The 16,146-nt window shown below is 46.4% G+C and overlaps 5 protein-coding genes across 5 annotated transcripts; 2 read left to right on the top strand and 3 right to left on the bottom strand.

The window, feature by feature from the left end:
• Positions 1-623: 623 nt before the first annotated feature.
• Positions 624-4,613, bottom strand: I302_102118 (uncharacterized protein; the record flags this gene model as incomplete). Its single annotated transcript, XM_065869417.1, has 15 exons — positions 624-884; positions 970-1,035; positions 1,098-1,160; positions 1,229-1,461; positions 1,622-1,962; positions 2,062-2,245; positions 2,308-2,404; positions 2,473-2,736; positions 2,805-2,899; positions 2,964-3,168; positions 3,245-3,376; positions 3,439-3,686; positions 3,741-4,032; positions 4,096-4,285; positions 4,342-4,613. The coding sequence occupies 15 exons, from the start codon at positions 4,611-4,613 to the stop codon at positions 624-626; spliced, it is 2,943 nt and encodes a 980-aa protein (XP_065725489.1).
• A 2,494-nt stretch (positions 4,614-7,107) lies between these two features.
• I302_102117 (uncharacterized protein) lies at positions 7,108-9,178 on the top strand (the record flags this gene model as incomplete). The annotated part of the gene is made up of 12 exons (XM_019187497.2): positions 7,108-7,166; positions 7,229-7,352; positions 7,433-7,439; positions 7,836-7,893; positions 7,969-8,036; positions 8,118-8,156; positions 8,229-8,350; positions 8,433-8,514; positions 8,592-8,646; positions 8,746-8,804; positions 8,892-9,031; positions 9,113-9,178. The coding sequence occupies 12 exons, from the start codon at positions 7,108-7,110 to the stop codon at positions 9,176-9,178; spliced, it is 879 nt and encodes a 292-aa protein (XP_019050375.2).
• Positions 9,179-9,578: 400 nt separating this feature from the next.
• On the bottom strand, positions 9,579-11,048 carry I302_102116 (uncharacterized protein; the record flags this gene model as incomplete). Its single annotated transcript, XM_019187496.1, has 4 exons — positions 9,579-9,716; positions 9,798-10,277; positions 10,473-10,633; positions 10,712-11,048. 4 exons carry the CDS (start codon positions 11,046-11,048, stop codon positions 9,579-9,581), a joined length of 1,116 nt encoding a protein of 371 aa, XP_019050374.1.
• Positions 11,049-11,394: 346 nt separating this feature from the next.
• Positions 11,395-13,693, top strand: I302_102115 (T-complex protein 1 subunit alpha; the record flags this gene model as incomplete). Its single annotated transcript, XM_019187495.2, has 9 exons — positions 11,395-11,430; positions 11,496-11,550; positions 11,614-11,668; positions 11,734-11,827; positions 11,902-12,053; positions 12,134-12,256; positions 12,327-12,508; positions 12,580-13,199; positions 13,334-13,693. The coding sequence occupies 9 exons, from the start codon at positions 11,395-11,397 to the stop codon at positions 13,691-13,693; spliced, it is 1,677 nt and encodes a 558-aa protein (XP_019050373.2).
• Positions 13,694-13,939: 246 nt separating this feature from the next.
• On the bottom strand, positions 13,940-15,843 carry I302_102114 (uncharacterized protein; the record flags this gene model as incomplete). Its single annotated transcript, XM_019187494.1, has 8 exons — positions 13,940-13,977; positions 14,058-14,191; positions 14,281-14,438; positions 14,500-14,816; positions 14,942-15,112; positions 15,184-15,480; positions 15,570-15,603; positions 15,682-15,843. The coding sequence occupies 8 exons, from the start codon at positions 15,841-15,843 to the stop codon at positions 13,940-13,942; spliced, it is 1,311 nt and encodes a 436-aa protein (XP_019050372.1).
• Between the last annotated feature and the right edge of the window lie 303 nt (positions 15,844-16,146).

The following is a 16,146-nucleotide window of genomic DNA, read 5'->3' as shown; positions in this document are numbered from 1 at the left end:
TTTCAACTTTCCACTTTCGATGTCTCCTTCTCTCCATGATCTATCAAGTAAACTTGGAGATCCTCTCTCTCGCGCTATCATCTCCCTCGCCCCCTTCTTAATCCTCAAACCGAGCTTAGACACGTCTCTAGCCTCTGACAACGCTAGGGATGTCACAGCTATCGGAAGATCAACCTTTTTCGTTTCTTTCCGGCTTTCCATTCCATCTGAACAATCTCCTTTCTTAGGATTGGGGATTGATCGGATGTGGATCGCTGTTCGGTATAAATCGTTCGCATTGTGCGGGAATATTCCGATTTATACTACCCAGAGAAAGAAAGACATCCCATACTCCATCTGATCACCTCAAGGGTGATTGGTAATTATGAGTGACACATCATATCATCTCGTCAAACATCATGATTTGACCTGAACTCAACTGTTCGAATAAATTCATCAAAATCAGGAAGCAGGGAATGATCTCGAGCAGTGCTGACGGAACCCTCAAAATCCAATATATCAGTTCGTTCAACCTTAATCTCACTTGTGGGCACTACTAGCACTGGCATTGCTATGTTTTGATCGATCATGCATTATATACAAAAAATCATCTTGCGAATCACTTATCCCATAGGATGAACCCTTCATCCCCTCCCGCTTCTCCCCGAAGCCTTATCCCCAGCTACCACCCCCGACCGACTCTTCCTCAAACTATAATGCCCATTCCAAGCTATCCTAATAGCCAGAAACCTCACATCCAGATCCGTATGACTTCCCGCCAAATGACATATAGAGATCAAACGATCTTGAAAAGAGTTCGAGCAAGTTTTGATTCGTTGTCTGATTGAGGTTAGTTGGTTTGAAGAGAGGGTCGGTGAATCTGTTGTGGGGAGGGTGTATAGGCCCTGTAATGATGAGGAGGATATCAGTATCTCTCTTCCCCGTTCAATAAGTGCAAAAGAAGAGAGGATGTCATCCCATCCGACTCACCCGCTCTGCATCTCGTTCTCTGTCTAGTCGAGTGGCCTCGGCCAATGACCAAGCGTAGAGATCATCCTGTACGAAGTGCAGCATTATCAGCTGTTTGTCCTGTGGGCGGTGTGCTACGGACAACTGACCGTAGCATCTCTGAACTGAAGTATGAAGTCCAGTGCGTCTCTAACCGCATCAAGTAAGACCTCCTACCATCGCATGATTAGCCACACTCTCCGTCTACGGTGGGTTAGCAAGAGCGGAGACACAAGCTCACCTCCTTATCCCTCCTACTACTCAACAACAAAACCTTCCTCACGACCCTTTCCAGATACTCTCTATGAGCAGCTATGAGCGCATCCAGATCGCCTTCCCGCTTCTCGGTAAAATCGATGAAAGCTGCCCAAGAACATTCTATAACCTCCAGCTGATAGAATGCCTGGAGATTTCGTAGGAAATGGACCATCTCCGACTGGACGATTCGACAATGGTGCCAGTCGTTACTTAGGCCTAGTCATGTCGAAAAGTATGTCAGCGAGCATTCATCTCATCGACAAGCTGTCTCCACCACGTATGAGAAAGTGAATAACTACGATGTCCTTCTGCTTCATCTTGATATCCACCAAACACTGCAAGTTTCAATCTACATGACCCAGAATAAAACACTCACCAGGAATTTTCTCATAAACCCTCGACCCACTAGTCACCCTCATCCACCCACTCGTCAAAGCATTCTCAACCCTCTTCAACCTCCAAAGATGATTAAACAATCTATCATAGTCCAACATCGCTTTATTGTCCAACACAGCATTGAGGGGAGCTTCGACCTTGTATTCCAGAGCAAAACAGTCCCATCCAGTCTCGCCGTGGGAATATTCAAGTATCCTCGCGTCTAGTCGTCTGAGGATATCGGGATTGTCAAACTGAGCGTTGGATCCTCGGATGGCGGATTCGAGGTCGGACGTCAGGTGGTGCCTGTAGAGTGATATGGCGGGTTTGGATAAACGCGGTCTATCACATGGACAAAATTAGCATTTCTTCGTGGATATGGTATCGCAACATGTTTTGGTGTTTGGTGCTTTGATTGGAAAGGTTGTAAAGATGACTCACGCTAATGCTTCCATGAGAAGTTCAGTAAAATCACCAGCACCTAGCATGAGGTACGACTTGAGTGCGCGAAGATGCTCTAGCAGCACGAATTTATCGAAGAATATCTCCAATAGCCTTTGACTGGCTATGGAATAGGCGTCATCAATCGATCTTTCCAGTCCTGCTAGATCACTGTATTTCAACGCTGAAACAATCATAGATCAGTCAATCTTACCTTCTTAATCTAATGCAAGACATCCAACTCACCTCTCCCGGCATTAGCAAGTTTAGCCTGCGTTTCAATCCAATCGCTATCCCCACAACTATATCTGATGAAATTCAAACTTCTTCCCGTTGAGAATATCTATTATCCTCATTAGCTGTACTCTGATTTGTCCAAACCGATCCCCATGTGGCTGACGGCCAACTCACCTTCTTACCAAAATCTTCACTGACAAAACCAGGTACCATACTTTTCACGAAGACATACTTCTTTTCCCAGACTTTATGAGCTTCGTCTGTACCTCCTCCAGAGTCCATCCCACCTTCAAAGCCTACATCTCCAGCGGGCGAGATCCGCCCATCACGAAGGGATACAGTCTCCGGATTGAGCTGTACAAAGAACTCGTTGAACGGGTCATGTAGATCGCCGGAGAAGATCCACCGCTGTAACGTAGCGAAAAAGGGTTTCGATACCTACAAAATCATCGAGGACTTGTCAGCATCCCTGATATTGTCCAGCGAGAACGGGAGGGAGCGATTACCTCTTCAAGTATCTGATCGGTAAATCTGCGTATAAGTGGATCACCGTGATTCGTATGTTTATGTATTTTTGAGACTAATGCTCCTCCATGTACCTCTGATAGTTTCGAAGGCCATCAGTCAGCTCGCCTCTATCACATGATTTTCGACATTAAGCTCACTCTTTGCCTCGTCAACCACCAGATTCATCTGTTTCAACTTCAACCTCATCTCCTCCGTCCACAACCCCAATCTCATCAATGTCAATCCAGCTCCCTCGGCGGGCTGTTCAGCATCCGCTGGGGTACTTTGGTTCATCTGCGATTCTAGCACAGCGAGTAATCGATGATATTCCGATAATTCGTGGTGGAGAAAATGGCAAAGACTCTATATCGCCAGGAAAGGAGTCAGCTTCGATGACGACGATGTGGTCGATGACAGACTAAACAGGACATGTACTCACTTGCTCAGTCATACCTCCTTTCCCCTCCCCAGCTTGTCTAGTATTAATGAAATCCGTTACTTGTCTATATAACATTCCCATTTCTGATAGTTGCATGAGGATAATTTGCGTAGGTTTGGATATATATCCGTCCTGTAACGAGTGTCAGCTATCGCTCCCTTGCCGTGTACGGTGCCATGAGAAAGGCAGCTCACCTTATTCTGATCAGCTACAATCTCAATCCCCACTGTCTCTCCTTCTTCCCCCTCATCTTCCAGAGAGGGTACCGCACCGTCTTTACCCAGTGGGAATCCCACCCCTTCTCCTGCTCGACCTTTCTCAGTGAGATACGGATTTTGTTCCCTGGGCGGACGAAGAGCGAATCGAACATATCGTCCGTCAATGCCTTGAAGTAAGTAGAGGGTATCTCGAAGTAACAATTGTGGAGGGAAAGGTTTCTGGGCTGTCCAGAGTATCAGTCTCATAAGAACATGTTCGTCAGCATGAGCGCACGTACACTTTGACGTCCGCCAGGCTTTCAGAACATCCGCTTTGCTCTTGCCTTTCACGTCGAAATCTAGTGATGGTATATTCGCTGAGGCCGTACCAGTGAGAGGCTGTCTTGATGACCTAGGTTGAGTGGAGGGGAAAGTCGATGGCTGAGGAGGGGGAGGCATTGATCGACTTGATGAAGTACCAGTCACTGAAGAGGCACTTGAGGGTATAGGTTTGGACGGGATATTATTTGGGTTGAACTCTGACAAGGAGAGGAGGAATTGCAAGTGCGGTAAAGGGGATGATAGCAATCGCTGCATATAGACCTCATCAGCTTCTTGTGTTATCTCGACAAGTTGTAGCACAACATAGCTTACCCCCTTCTCAAGCTTATTCCATATCCCATTGAATTTCATAGCTCTCTCTGATCCACTTGCACTGCTCTCGCCCCGGGAGCTCTGCCTCGAAGCTGATCTACCGTCTGTGCGAGAGCTGGATTGAAGGAGGATGCGTTTGGCTGTATCAGGTAGGATTGATGCTGATAAAGGAGCCGAGGAAGGTAGTCGACTATGTCATATATGAGTCAGTCACCGACGGTGAAGTGTTTGTGAGAAGGCACACACCTCTCCATGATCTCCTCGCACCATTCCATCAACTCTCTTACCCTCTCTTTCCGTTCCTTTTCAACTTCATCGTCCACCTCAGCTCTACTATCAGGTCTAGAGCTAGCTACGGATGATCTACCTGATCTCGCATCGATAGTTCCGCGGTGTGTTCTGGGAGGTGCAAGGGAAGGTACGGAGGAGTATACGAGTTGCTCGAGTGGTGAGCGGGTGAAGGAAGAGGAAGGTCGAGGTCGGTGGGTCGAGGCGGATGATGAAGGGCGTGTTGACATGTTGCAGGATACAGTCGAGGGCTGAATATGATTCCCTCCTCTACTGATTTATACTACTTGGTGATTGTGCTTGATCGTTGGCATGAAAGTGCAATGGTGAGAGCAGTTACAATGCAGAGTCATGTGGATGCTAAACTTGTCAACAAATGTCTTGTCTGATATCGTTACTACCACGCGACGCGTCTCAGCTTCAGCTTATGTCGAGAGCGGGATCAAATGTACAGTATAAAGCACCAAGCATGCCACAAAGGAGAAACTGCTCTCTACAGTAATGGCAATCCGGATGTTCACTTCGTCCCCCTCGAATGCTCTGTCTGGATCATCTCGACTACAATGGTAGATGGTAGATGCTCGGCTCAAGGTTCTGTTCCGCTCCGAGGTTCTCCGTCGAAGCGATCAACTTCATTCGAATCGAATTCCCATCTGATGTCTCATCAAATCGCATCCGATCGTGCCCACCCGATCCAGAGCGACGAGCGTACGTGGATTGATTGATTGATTGATGGATGTGCATCTTTAATTAATTCACATTGATTCTCATACTGATCAGATCGTTCCATTTTGGGCGCAACCGAAATTCACTTGATGGCATGTCTCTCCCACACTAACAACATTCTCGGCAAAACGAGAGGAAGAAGCGGGTATTACAAATGTATATATACACAGTATCACTAAAATACAAATTCAAAGGATGATTCTGCGGATGGATTTGTATACTGTACTTTATATTTGTATACTTTGTATTTGTATATCATTACTTCGGTAATTGATCTGCTTACCTGACCTTCCTTACAACACGTCCAAGATCCGAATTGACGACGCTCGGACCCCTGTTCGATGTTAAGCGAGTTTGAACCCCCTTTGATAGACACTCCCCCCCCCCAGTATCGTATTATCGGGGTTTGACGTTTCAATCTAAACCAGGATGATCAATCTGCTAAACTACTAAACCACTTCTACCTCCTCGAGTGGTGTCGTTCTTGGTTCCTACGATCGTCAAGTCAATGGCTGACCATCGTGTATCATCCCATCCGTATAGACGCTGAGACGACACATCGTCAGATCGCTCCTCTACAAACTCGACGAGAAAAAGCGAGATGTCTGTGCGTCTACCTAAGCCGAATGCATCGATAACCCCTGCCCGAGTTGAATCACCGTAGGTGTCCGAGATCACAACGAACTTTCCCCACCGTGGCATGGGGTCTGCTTTCTATTCGCTTTTGTTTCACATTCCATCAATTCATCCTTTCCGTACTACAAGTCCAATGCCCATTTCATCTCCGCCCTTTAAAGTTTTAGATTCCTGGCGTCCAGTGCGTTTGATATCATCATCAATCATCATTTACCCTCGAACAGGGCCAGTGCGACCACCCTGGACGAGACAAGGTTCGGAGTGATTCCCTCCTTGGAAAGCTGACGGCATCAAACCAATACGGAATACGGATGCCACAGAATAGAAAGAAAAGTTGATGATCATCCAACATTGTGTTTCATGATGGTACAAATGACATGTCATGTTAAGATGCGGACTGTCGAGACCGAGCCGAGAATCTGTTTACATCCATCAATCATGAAAATCCATCAATCAGAAAGAGGGTGATGATCGAACTTTCTTTTGGATCTGTACATTACTGTGTTTTATTGTGATCCCATATGTTCTTGGACATGCCTCGTTTCCTACACACCACACATCCAGGTGGGAGTGGGGGATCGCTTTGCACTGCATGCTAGTTTCTCGGGCCGGTCAACAAAATTCCCTTTCCTTTCGATCCAAGCAACTATGATCGAGGGTGTTCAACTTTAAATGTTATTTTTCTCTTCTACTTTTCTTTCACCTGTCAATCCATCAATTCATCAATCAGTCAGTCATTATCGCAATTGCCGACCATCGCTTTCAAATATACCGTGTAGTCCGCATGCTGAAGCGAATAAATTAGAGACTCAGTTGCCCAGACATGCATCGGAAGTACTATCCCCGTCTGTCCACAGAATACAGTAATCGTGATCACAAACTCATCAGATCAGCTCACTCGATGAATCATGGCATAAAGATCGGCTCAGCACTCCAGCATCACCATCAACATCATCATCAATGGTTAATTACAACACCATTCAACTTACGCCCCTCACACTAGCACGAAAAATGAAATGCAGAATATACCCCATAGTTTGATCATCGATCCAAAGACAAAACATACATAACAGGCATTGTCCTTGTTCACTGCTCCTTGATTTTGGTGTATGATCAGCGCTCCTCCTTTTCGGATTACCCCCTCCTGGTAATCTCAACTTTAAATCTTCTTCATCGATCAAGAACTTGATCATCAAGTTATTGTACAGTACATATACCCCCACGACCAGACATGATAATATTGGACATCCCCATTTCATACCATATGTATCACACACATTTCGTTTTCGACATGACTCGAATTTAGATTTCTCAATAATCACCCACTCCACTTCTTCTTATTCCACTCCCTCCTTCACCATCATGCCATCATTCTTCAGCAGACGATTTTCAGCCTCATCAGGATTATCCGAGAGAGACAGGCGAGTGTTCTTCCTTACGGTGTACTCTCCCTCGCTGATGTTCAAAACGACGTAAAATATAGGTTGAACGCACTTCACGTCTTACATCAAACGATCCTCGAACCATACCATTCAGAAGTGATCAACACGCATTTATACAACATTCACCTGACTCAAAGACGAACGGCAGTGTTGGATGTTGGTACGGTGAGTACAGTATCTACCTTCCATCCTTCCTGTAATCCGCAGCTGATGTTTACATCCGTGTTCGTTATTCTTGATCTCAGGGTACAGGTATGTTATGCTGTATTTTCTCAAACGGGCAACGTGGGGGGGGGAGGGGGGGGGGGAGGGAGGGTGAAACATGAAACGTTCTCAGCGAAATACTGATCAACACTTCTGTTTACATTCGCTCAACATGACAACCACGACCCTGACGACTACAACTTTCATGTCGCATTTTTGCCGAATTCTCATTTCTTTTCCGTTGATACCTTTCGTCTTTCATTCGTCTACTTTACCCTTTACCTTGCGCCCTCACCCTCACCCTGCCACTTCTTGAAACGGTTCAACCATTTAATCTGTTTCAACCCTCCCTTGCCTACCTACCTTTCAACCTCGAATCGACTCAATCAATATAACCGAAATCCGAACACCTCAACATCAATATCATACGTATCGAATAAACAGGCGAATGGGCTATACAACTGGCCAATACTCATCAATACAGTGATGTCCTGGGTGTAGAGTATGTAATGTATTCCGCCACGTTGACTAGTTATCACATTGTAGCTAACATGATTCCTGTTGCGTGGACATACAGTATCGATTGGAGATTGATGAATCGCGATGCTAAATCGAAATTTGGTAATATCGATTTCGCAGCTGTTGGTGAGTTTGTCGATACCTTTTGCCTCTTTAACGAGTAATTCAAGATTATCTATTCGAGCTGATTGCGCTGTTTGGTTGCAGATGTCGAGGAACCATTACCATGGCCAAGAGGCAAATTCGGTCAGTCCCAGTCCCAGTACACTCAGCACATCGCTATGACGACCTTGAACTGAGATTATGTTATCATTGTAGATGTTATACATGTTAAAGGACTCTTACTGGAGATATCGAATTATGTCCGACTGATCGAGAAGCTAGCTATGGTACTGCGTCCTGGTGGGTTAATGGTGATTACCGAAGTGGAGACGAGCTATGTGAGTAGAGTATCTCCGATGACATTTAGTATGATCATCAAAAATATCACGTCAACGTTCACTGAAGTACAATGTCATGTAGGTATCATCGACAGATCAAGAGATACCAAGGAGCCTGAAGCAGTGGGACGCATGTGTGAATGCTGCGTTCGGTAGTAAAGGTAGTTAGTCTCCCTTTCCTTCTCAAGCATCCACATCAAATGTGGCCACAAGAAATACCAACATCTAACTAATCGTACAGTCGATGTCGATTTCCCAAGCAAGATAATGTACTCAATAGCCAACTCGGGGGTTTTGTAAGTGCCACAATCCCACCCCCATCCATCCCTATCCACATCGATCTTCCTCATTCCTGTCGACGGGTATGAGCACAAGCTAAGACATACCGATTGTAGCGCATCAAATCCCTATTGTCAGCAGCTGGCCGTGCCATCGTACTCATATACCAGAGGAGGTAGGTGTTCTCTTCCGTGATCTGTGTTACATGTAGAGACATCACCCACTCATGCACTTTGCTAATTCGCCTTTACTCCCATCTTAGACCCCCTCACAGTCGCTCGATCAGGTCAGACACACCCTAATCTACTATCTGCAAATTTCAAGAAGATCTTATCAACACTGATTGAATACGGGTATAACCAACATGAGTTGGAGGGGTTGATGCAATCATGTTTGGCTGAGGTAAGCTATATCGATGCCACTCATTCCGGATAGCAGGGTGTAAGCTTACCTTTGTGTTTTGTGTGATTCGGTGTACTGTAGCTCTCGAATCCTCATGCAGGGTATTATCAGAGGTTGATCGCGGTGTACGCTACGAAGGTCTGCTGAGCGGAGTGGAAGTAGGATCAAGGCAGTACAGTACTCCAAGGGTTGCTTTCATTCAACTCTGTGACCTTGTGTTCCTGTCGCCCCATCCTCAAATCAAGCAGAGTAGAAATGTATTCCTCAAACGATACAACGGTCATTCTCATTCTCTCTCCCTTATAATTTAACTCATTTTTGGGATCTTTGGTATCATAATACAATCCTTTCGTCAGCTCCGTACTCAATTCCGGGCCTGCCCTATATACCCTTTGTTTCGATGCAGGGACATTGTATTTGCCTATACCCGTCTTCGTAGATATATAAGTAGTCAAAAAGTCAGTATAATCGAATAATATCAATGAACACACGACCAGGATTTCACCACATGAAAAGGAGCGGTACAACGATCATGCATCTTCCTTCTTCATCTTATCCTACTTCCAAGCAAACCCTCAGTCGTAGCCTCGGGACTCTGATAAATCACCGCTCGGGAGGGGTATGACACTCTAGATGAAGGTATATCGACGAATAGGGATAATAAGGTATATTGACCTGATGCGTTCTGCTCAACAACACTAATCATTAGCATATACCATACAAGACAGATCCATCTGAGTTCGATGGTTGTTATATGCTCACTCACCTTTACATACTCTGCTCTGCATTCACCAATCGTATAAGTCCCAGGGGGAGGTAATCCCCTCGTACTCTGTTTCCCCTTCCCTCCCTGTGTAGAGGTTCGAAGGGAAGATGTGAATCCACCCAGCCATCTCCCAAGGGTACCTTGTTCCGCATCTTGCTGTTTCTGTTTCAAAGACTGCGGAGCCTCCTTCTCCTCTAATCTGTCTACTTCACTCTGAGAATTGGTATCATCGATCAACCCTACATAGATCAATCCAGCTCTACCATACCCCTCCAAAGATCTATAAAACCCTTTCAACCACCCCAATTGCTCAGGCTCATCTTTGCCTCGCCCATGTACCCAGAAAGTTAGGAGCATGTGATCTCGTCCCGAGGTGGGGTGTTTCACGAATGTGTGTGGGATGGGGGAGCTGCCGCGTACGGGAGCGGAGGAGGAGGGGGTGTGGGTGAATTTGAGTGGGGGGAGGAGGTGGGGGTTGAGCTGCAGGTTCTGGAGTATTAGCATTAAAACGGATTTGACAAGTCGAGTACTACGAATATAGAACGAGTACAACGCGAGAGGGAATGGATAAGTGACGATGGAGATATAGTCGCAATCTTTGTACGACGTTACTTTTAAGTAGATAGACGAATCACTCGTAGCTCTAGTAGTACGGAAGTGGAAGGCATCACTCACAGCGTCTGAGTCACGTATCATATCCACTGCTTTGGAGTAAAGCACCGACGGTGAATTCGTAGCGAACAATTCGGTGGTCAACGATAATGTCAGAATGACAAATAACGTCCCTCCTATCAAGATTACCGCTAGATTCCCTGTCTGTTGAGTCGTTCGTACCACTATTGACAATCGTCGCAACCATCAGGATACGATCACCCTGATTTAGAACGCCCAGCGCGATGTGAGTTTATACTCACGCTTCCCACCAATCCCCAATTCCTTCCACGACCTCCAAGTCTTCCTCCGTCCACTTGCGCCTACACCAAGAGGAAATGGCCCGACCGACTCTGGTCCCTCAGCAGCTCTTCTCGCCGCCCCCGAGTTCTTCAGTAGGTCTGCCGTAGCGTCCGAACTGGGGTTGACGGTGGATTTATGGGTAGCGTATGACCTGATGGAATGCTTCGGTGAAAAGGGTATGGTGATTTGCCGGTTGATCTTGATCTTGGTCGTTAGCCGGTGATTGGGTGTAGCTCTACATGATGCTTGTGGGAGTGCGTTGAGGAGTACCCTCATTGATGTTATTGGTCTTGCCATGATGATACTGTTGGTAAGTGATGCTGAACAGTCTAGAGATGCATCGATAGGTTCTGGATATATCCTGTGGTGATGGTTATAGGCAGAGTCATGTTCCGTTTCTTCATCTGCTCCAGAGTGGAGGTTATATGCTATACTATCAATTTGATCCCGTTCCCTCATGCTACTACTACTACTGTAGCTCATGTCGCCACGCTATCCTTATCCTTTTTCGCGTCTCTGATCAAAACCAAAAGTTGAGTGAGAGGGTGCATTCCAATCCTTCTTCAACTTTCCACTACCTCATACACACCTACTCATCACTCACATTGACCGTCAAATCACCTTCAAGTAGAGAAGATCTGAAATGGCGTCTACAATGTATCAACGTGATCCCAGAGCGGTGAGCTAGCATATCTGCATAGCTTGGAGAATGATTAAGCTAATGTATCTTCGTTCATGTGCTAGGGCCTCTTCTTGGGGGGTACGAGAAGTAGTGGTGCAGAGGTTAGAGATGCCAATGGTCAGTTAGCCACATTGGCCTGGACAGATTCGAGGAAGTAGCTGATACGATTGTGGAGTGTAGTCACCGCATGTCAGACTGTTTCGAACATCTTGAAATCGTCTTTAGGACCTGTAGGGTGAGTTCGGTCAGCTATTCGGAGCATCGATGACTTCGTTGAGCTGATGTGTGATGCTTTGTCAGTCTGGATAAGATGCTGGTAGACAACGTAGGAGATGTGACTATAACGAACGACGGAGCTACCATCTTATCGTTATTGGAAGTCGCCCACCCAGCTGTAAGTATTGTATTCTACATTGGGCTGCACTCATCCACGAGGAGGGACTTCATGCTGAACATCATATGGTGTAGGCCCGGATCCTGGTATCACTAGCTACTCAACAGGATAAAGAAGTCGGAGATGGTACTACCTCGGTTGTATTGCTCGCATCGGAGTTACTTAGGAGAGCCAACGAGTTGGTCAGGAATAAGATTCATCCCACGACCGTGATAACTGGATACAGGTGGGGTCTATCTTTCGTCAACTCCTTGTCTCTTACATGCCGAAATCGCCGAAATTGTATACTGATGCATCTTGACACAGACTCGCATGTAAAGAAGCATGTCGATTCATGGCCGAGCAGCTCTCCACCAAAGTTGATAAGCTAGGTAAAGACTCGCTGGTCAACGTAGCTAAGACCTCGATGAGTTCGAAGATCCTCGCTGCGTGAGTACAGCTGGTCCGTTCTTTTTTTCCTTGGTAGAAGCTGACATGTGACGTTTCTGAATCCGCATAGCGACGATGACTTCTTTGCCCCTCTCGCTGTCGACGCTATGCTTGCTGTCAAGACCATCAACGCCAAAGGAGAGAAGAAATACCCTGTCAAAGCTGTCAACGTATTGAAGGCTCATGGTAAATCCGCAAGAGAAAGTTTCATGGTCAAAGGTTACGCTTTGAATTGTACTGTTGCTTCTCATGGTGAGTGTTCTAGGCACTGGATCTTCTTCGTTGCAGTGATCGCACCTTTGCTAATGTCCCTCACCTCCCAGCCATGAAACTCCGAGTGACCAACGCCAAGATAGCATGTCTCGACATGAACCTCGCCAAACAGCGAATGCATCTCGGAGTCCACATCACCATCGACGATCCCGAACAACTCGAAGCTATCCGAGCTAGAGAATCAGAAATCACCTTAGAGAGGGTCCGAAAGATCTTAGCAGCTGGTGCGAACGTCATCTTAACTACCAAAGGTATCGATGATCTATGTTTGAAGGAGTTCGTCGAAGCTGGTGCCATGGCAGTAAGGAGATGTCGAAAGGAAGATCTCAGGAGAATCGCCAAAGCTACCGGTGCGACTCTCATTTCTTCGTTAGCGAACTTGGAAGGAGAAGAAACCTTCGAAGCTACTTCTTTAGGATACGCCGAGGAAGTTTCGCAAGAAAGGATCTCAGACGACGAGTTGATCTTGGTCAAGGGCACCAAGATCGTCAATTCCTCTTCTATCATTCTGAGAGGAGCAAACGATTACATGTTGGATGAGATGGAACGGGCTTTGCACGATGCCCTGTCAATCGTCAAGAGGACATTGGAAAGTGGGAGTGTCGTACCCGGTGGTGGAGCTGTGGAAACTGCTTTGAGTATCTACTTAGAGAACTTTGCTACTACTTTGGTGAGTGGGATCTCTTCTTCAAACGAGACCTTGCAACATCACAGCGTATCTCCTTTACCCTCCAATCCTACTTTCCATTTCAAAGAACTTCCTTCGCAACCCGTAGTGATACTAACTACCTATACCTACCATAGGGTTCCCGAGAACAATTGGCCATAGCCGAGTTCGCCTCCGCCCTCCTTACCATCCCCAAAACCCTCGCCCTGAACGCTGCCAAAGACTCTACCGACCTCGTAGCGAAACTCCGAGCATACCACAATGCCGCTCAGAACGCCCCCCTGTCCGATCCCAAGAGGGGATTAATGTTCTACGGATTAGATCTCATAAATGGTGAAGTGGTGGATAACAGGCAGAACGGTGTCCTGGAACCTACCATCTCAAAGATAAAATCTTTGAAATCTGCTTTGGAGGCTTCAACTAGTTTGTTGAGGATTGATGATTCGATTCAGGTTGCGCCGGAACGGAAGGAGGAGGTTGATCCTCATGGTCATTAGTTAGTTGGGGTGAACCATGTAGAATAGTCCGATGGCTCTGACCTAGATCTCATCTCAAGTGGGTTGTTTGAGTTGAGAAGATGAAGGTAATGAAAATGCATATATACAATTGCACAGTCTAAGTACGGGACCAGAAGTATGATGGTTATAACGATAGCTTCACAGTCTACGTTCCATGCTCCACACCCAATCATCAACCACGTAGAGGTGGCCGAACTAGCACATAGGCTGAGAAAAGAAACGAACCTAGAAAACGGTACCATCGCTGATGATTTCGACGGGAGCTGAGAGACCAACAAATCGATCAGAATCATCAGTCAGACATCCGTTTGATTTTCGATAGACAAGATAGATATCCACTCACGTCCTCCACCTGCTCTCTTCTCTTTAGCAATCTCCCGTCCGCCTTTCCACGTAGCAGCTTCCAGCACTTGGGCTAGACCCAGTACGTCAGTGGAGACGTTCAGCTTGGTACAAATGAGTTGATGGATCTTATCGCTAAACCGGGGATATAATGAACGAGATCAGCTATTGCTTCTAGCGATATTGGTAAGGCAAACCCCGAAGATGATGTATAGTGTACTCACAGACATATCACGGTCATCGCTCTCCATTCAATCACGGCCGGATGAGAAGGTTCAAGCACCGGTGGTTTATCTTGACCGTTCGGGTAGGCATTGGAGCCGAGCGAAGAAGGTTTGATAGTTAATACCTCCAGGTCAACGAGAAGTCCACCATTTCGGTACTAAAGGGTGGATCAGAGGGTATCAGCTATGAGTCACAAGGCCTGGAACCAACTAGCTTACCTCGGGTAATCCAGTTTGTCCCCTCCCTCTATCAACCCTCCAACCAGCATGCGACTCGATAGCTTCTACAAGAGAGTAACACAACCACTGTGTCAATTTATGGAAAACGACATAATCGTCGCCTTCTTCCCTCTTCGTACCAGATTCATCGAGAGATTTGGATAATGACGCGCAAGGCCAGACGTCCCCTAGTGGTTCGGAAGGATAGGTGGGGAGGGTGGTTCGTGAGGGCCAGATTGGCAGGAGGAGCTCGAAGAGAGTTGACCAGAATGATGAGAGGGGGAGGGTGTAGTTGGTGATTCTTGATGAGAAGTAGGCTGCAGCCAATTCAATTACATCAGCTTTTTCAGAAGGAGCTCACCTGCTTGCAGATGGGATATTATTCAGGTGTGGAATGGTACAGGTAGGAACGAGGGGAGAAAGGCAGAGGTGAATCACTCACTCAAAATATCACCTGGTCTACCATCCTTGCAAATATCAGGTCTCTTCTCCAACGCATCACCAAGCTTGATCAAAAGATTACACCTCCCCTCCAATCCCGCCATGGGATTATTCTCGGACACTTGTAGGTATCTAGCCAGAATATCAGGTGTGAGATTCTTCAAGCCCTTGGCTGCACGCATGACCAGATCAGCCCGTCTTCTTCAACGATACATATACGACAAGTGGAATTGGATGACTCACAATCGACCTGAAATTTGTTTTGCCCATCACTAGAGAACAAACCCTCAACGAACATATGATAACTCGCCACTGCCAGTCCCTCTGATCTACCTCCTTTCCAGATTACCTCTCCCTCCTTATCAGTCTCGGTATACACCCAGTCAGGTCCTGCTCCCGCATCTAGGAGGACAGAGACGAGGTATAGGTCGATTAGAGATGAGGCGCGGAGTAATGGGTCAGTGGGGAAATTGGGCAGGGAGAGAAGAAGGGAGATTCGGTCACGAGAGGGGGTTATAAAGTGATTTCGACGACAGTGGGCTGTGTAGGATGTATATCATCATACATCAGTGGTTTCTTATGATGTTGATGGATGATGAACATTTTGTGTAATGCAGAAGAGCACTTACGAGGTATCTTTGCATAGTCCGTACCGAAGTCTCTCTGTAAATACAAACCAAATCAGCAATGCCATGATCAACTTTCGTGAGAGGGGTTCAGATGTACTTGACTTGCACTCACCTCGATAATCCTGATACAATAATCGACAGCCCCATTCAATTTCGCTTCATCGAAATCCCAGTGATTGAGCTTACCTCTCTGACCTAGCTCGTACACTTGGTTGGACCTATCTCGAACGGCTTCGAGGGATCTGAGGTAGGTTACGATAGCTGGGGTGGACATGGTGATGGATATAGGTATTTCAAGGATGATATGATGGAGAAGAAAACAAGAGAGGTAGATCCGATGAGATAGTCGCGCTTATATATCCTGTATTGAGGATCACTCGACTCGACCGTTGTTTCGTTATGGAAACTAAGCACTTCACAGAGACAAGGGAAGGTGGAAGGTGGGAAGAACGTGTAATGTCACAATGGCCCGAGCGATAAGATGGGGTAGCGTGATTGTGGATAAGGTGATATCGATGGGTATAACCTTTGGTCCTGACTGTAATCTGGTCTATATTACTCTCTACTTGTGTGATAG

The sequence above is a fragment of the Kwoniella bestiolae genome, chromosome 1, assembly GCF_000512585.2.
Source record: "Kwoniella bestiolae CBS 10118 chromosome 1, complete sequence".
Classification (NCBI taxonomy): Eukaryota; Fungi; Basidiomycota; class Tremellomycetes; order Tremellales; family Cryptococcaceae; genus Kwoniella; species Kwoniella bestiolae.
Note: the sequence above shows the minus strand (reverse complement) of the source record. Positions and strands in the feature narration are given on the sequence as shown.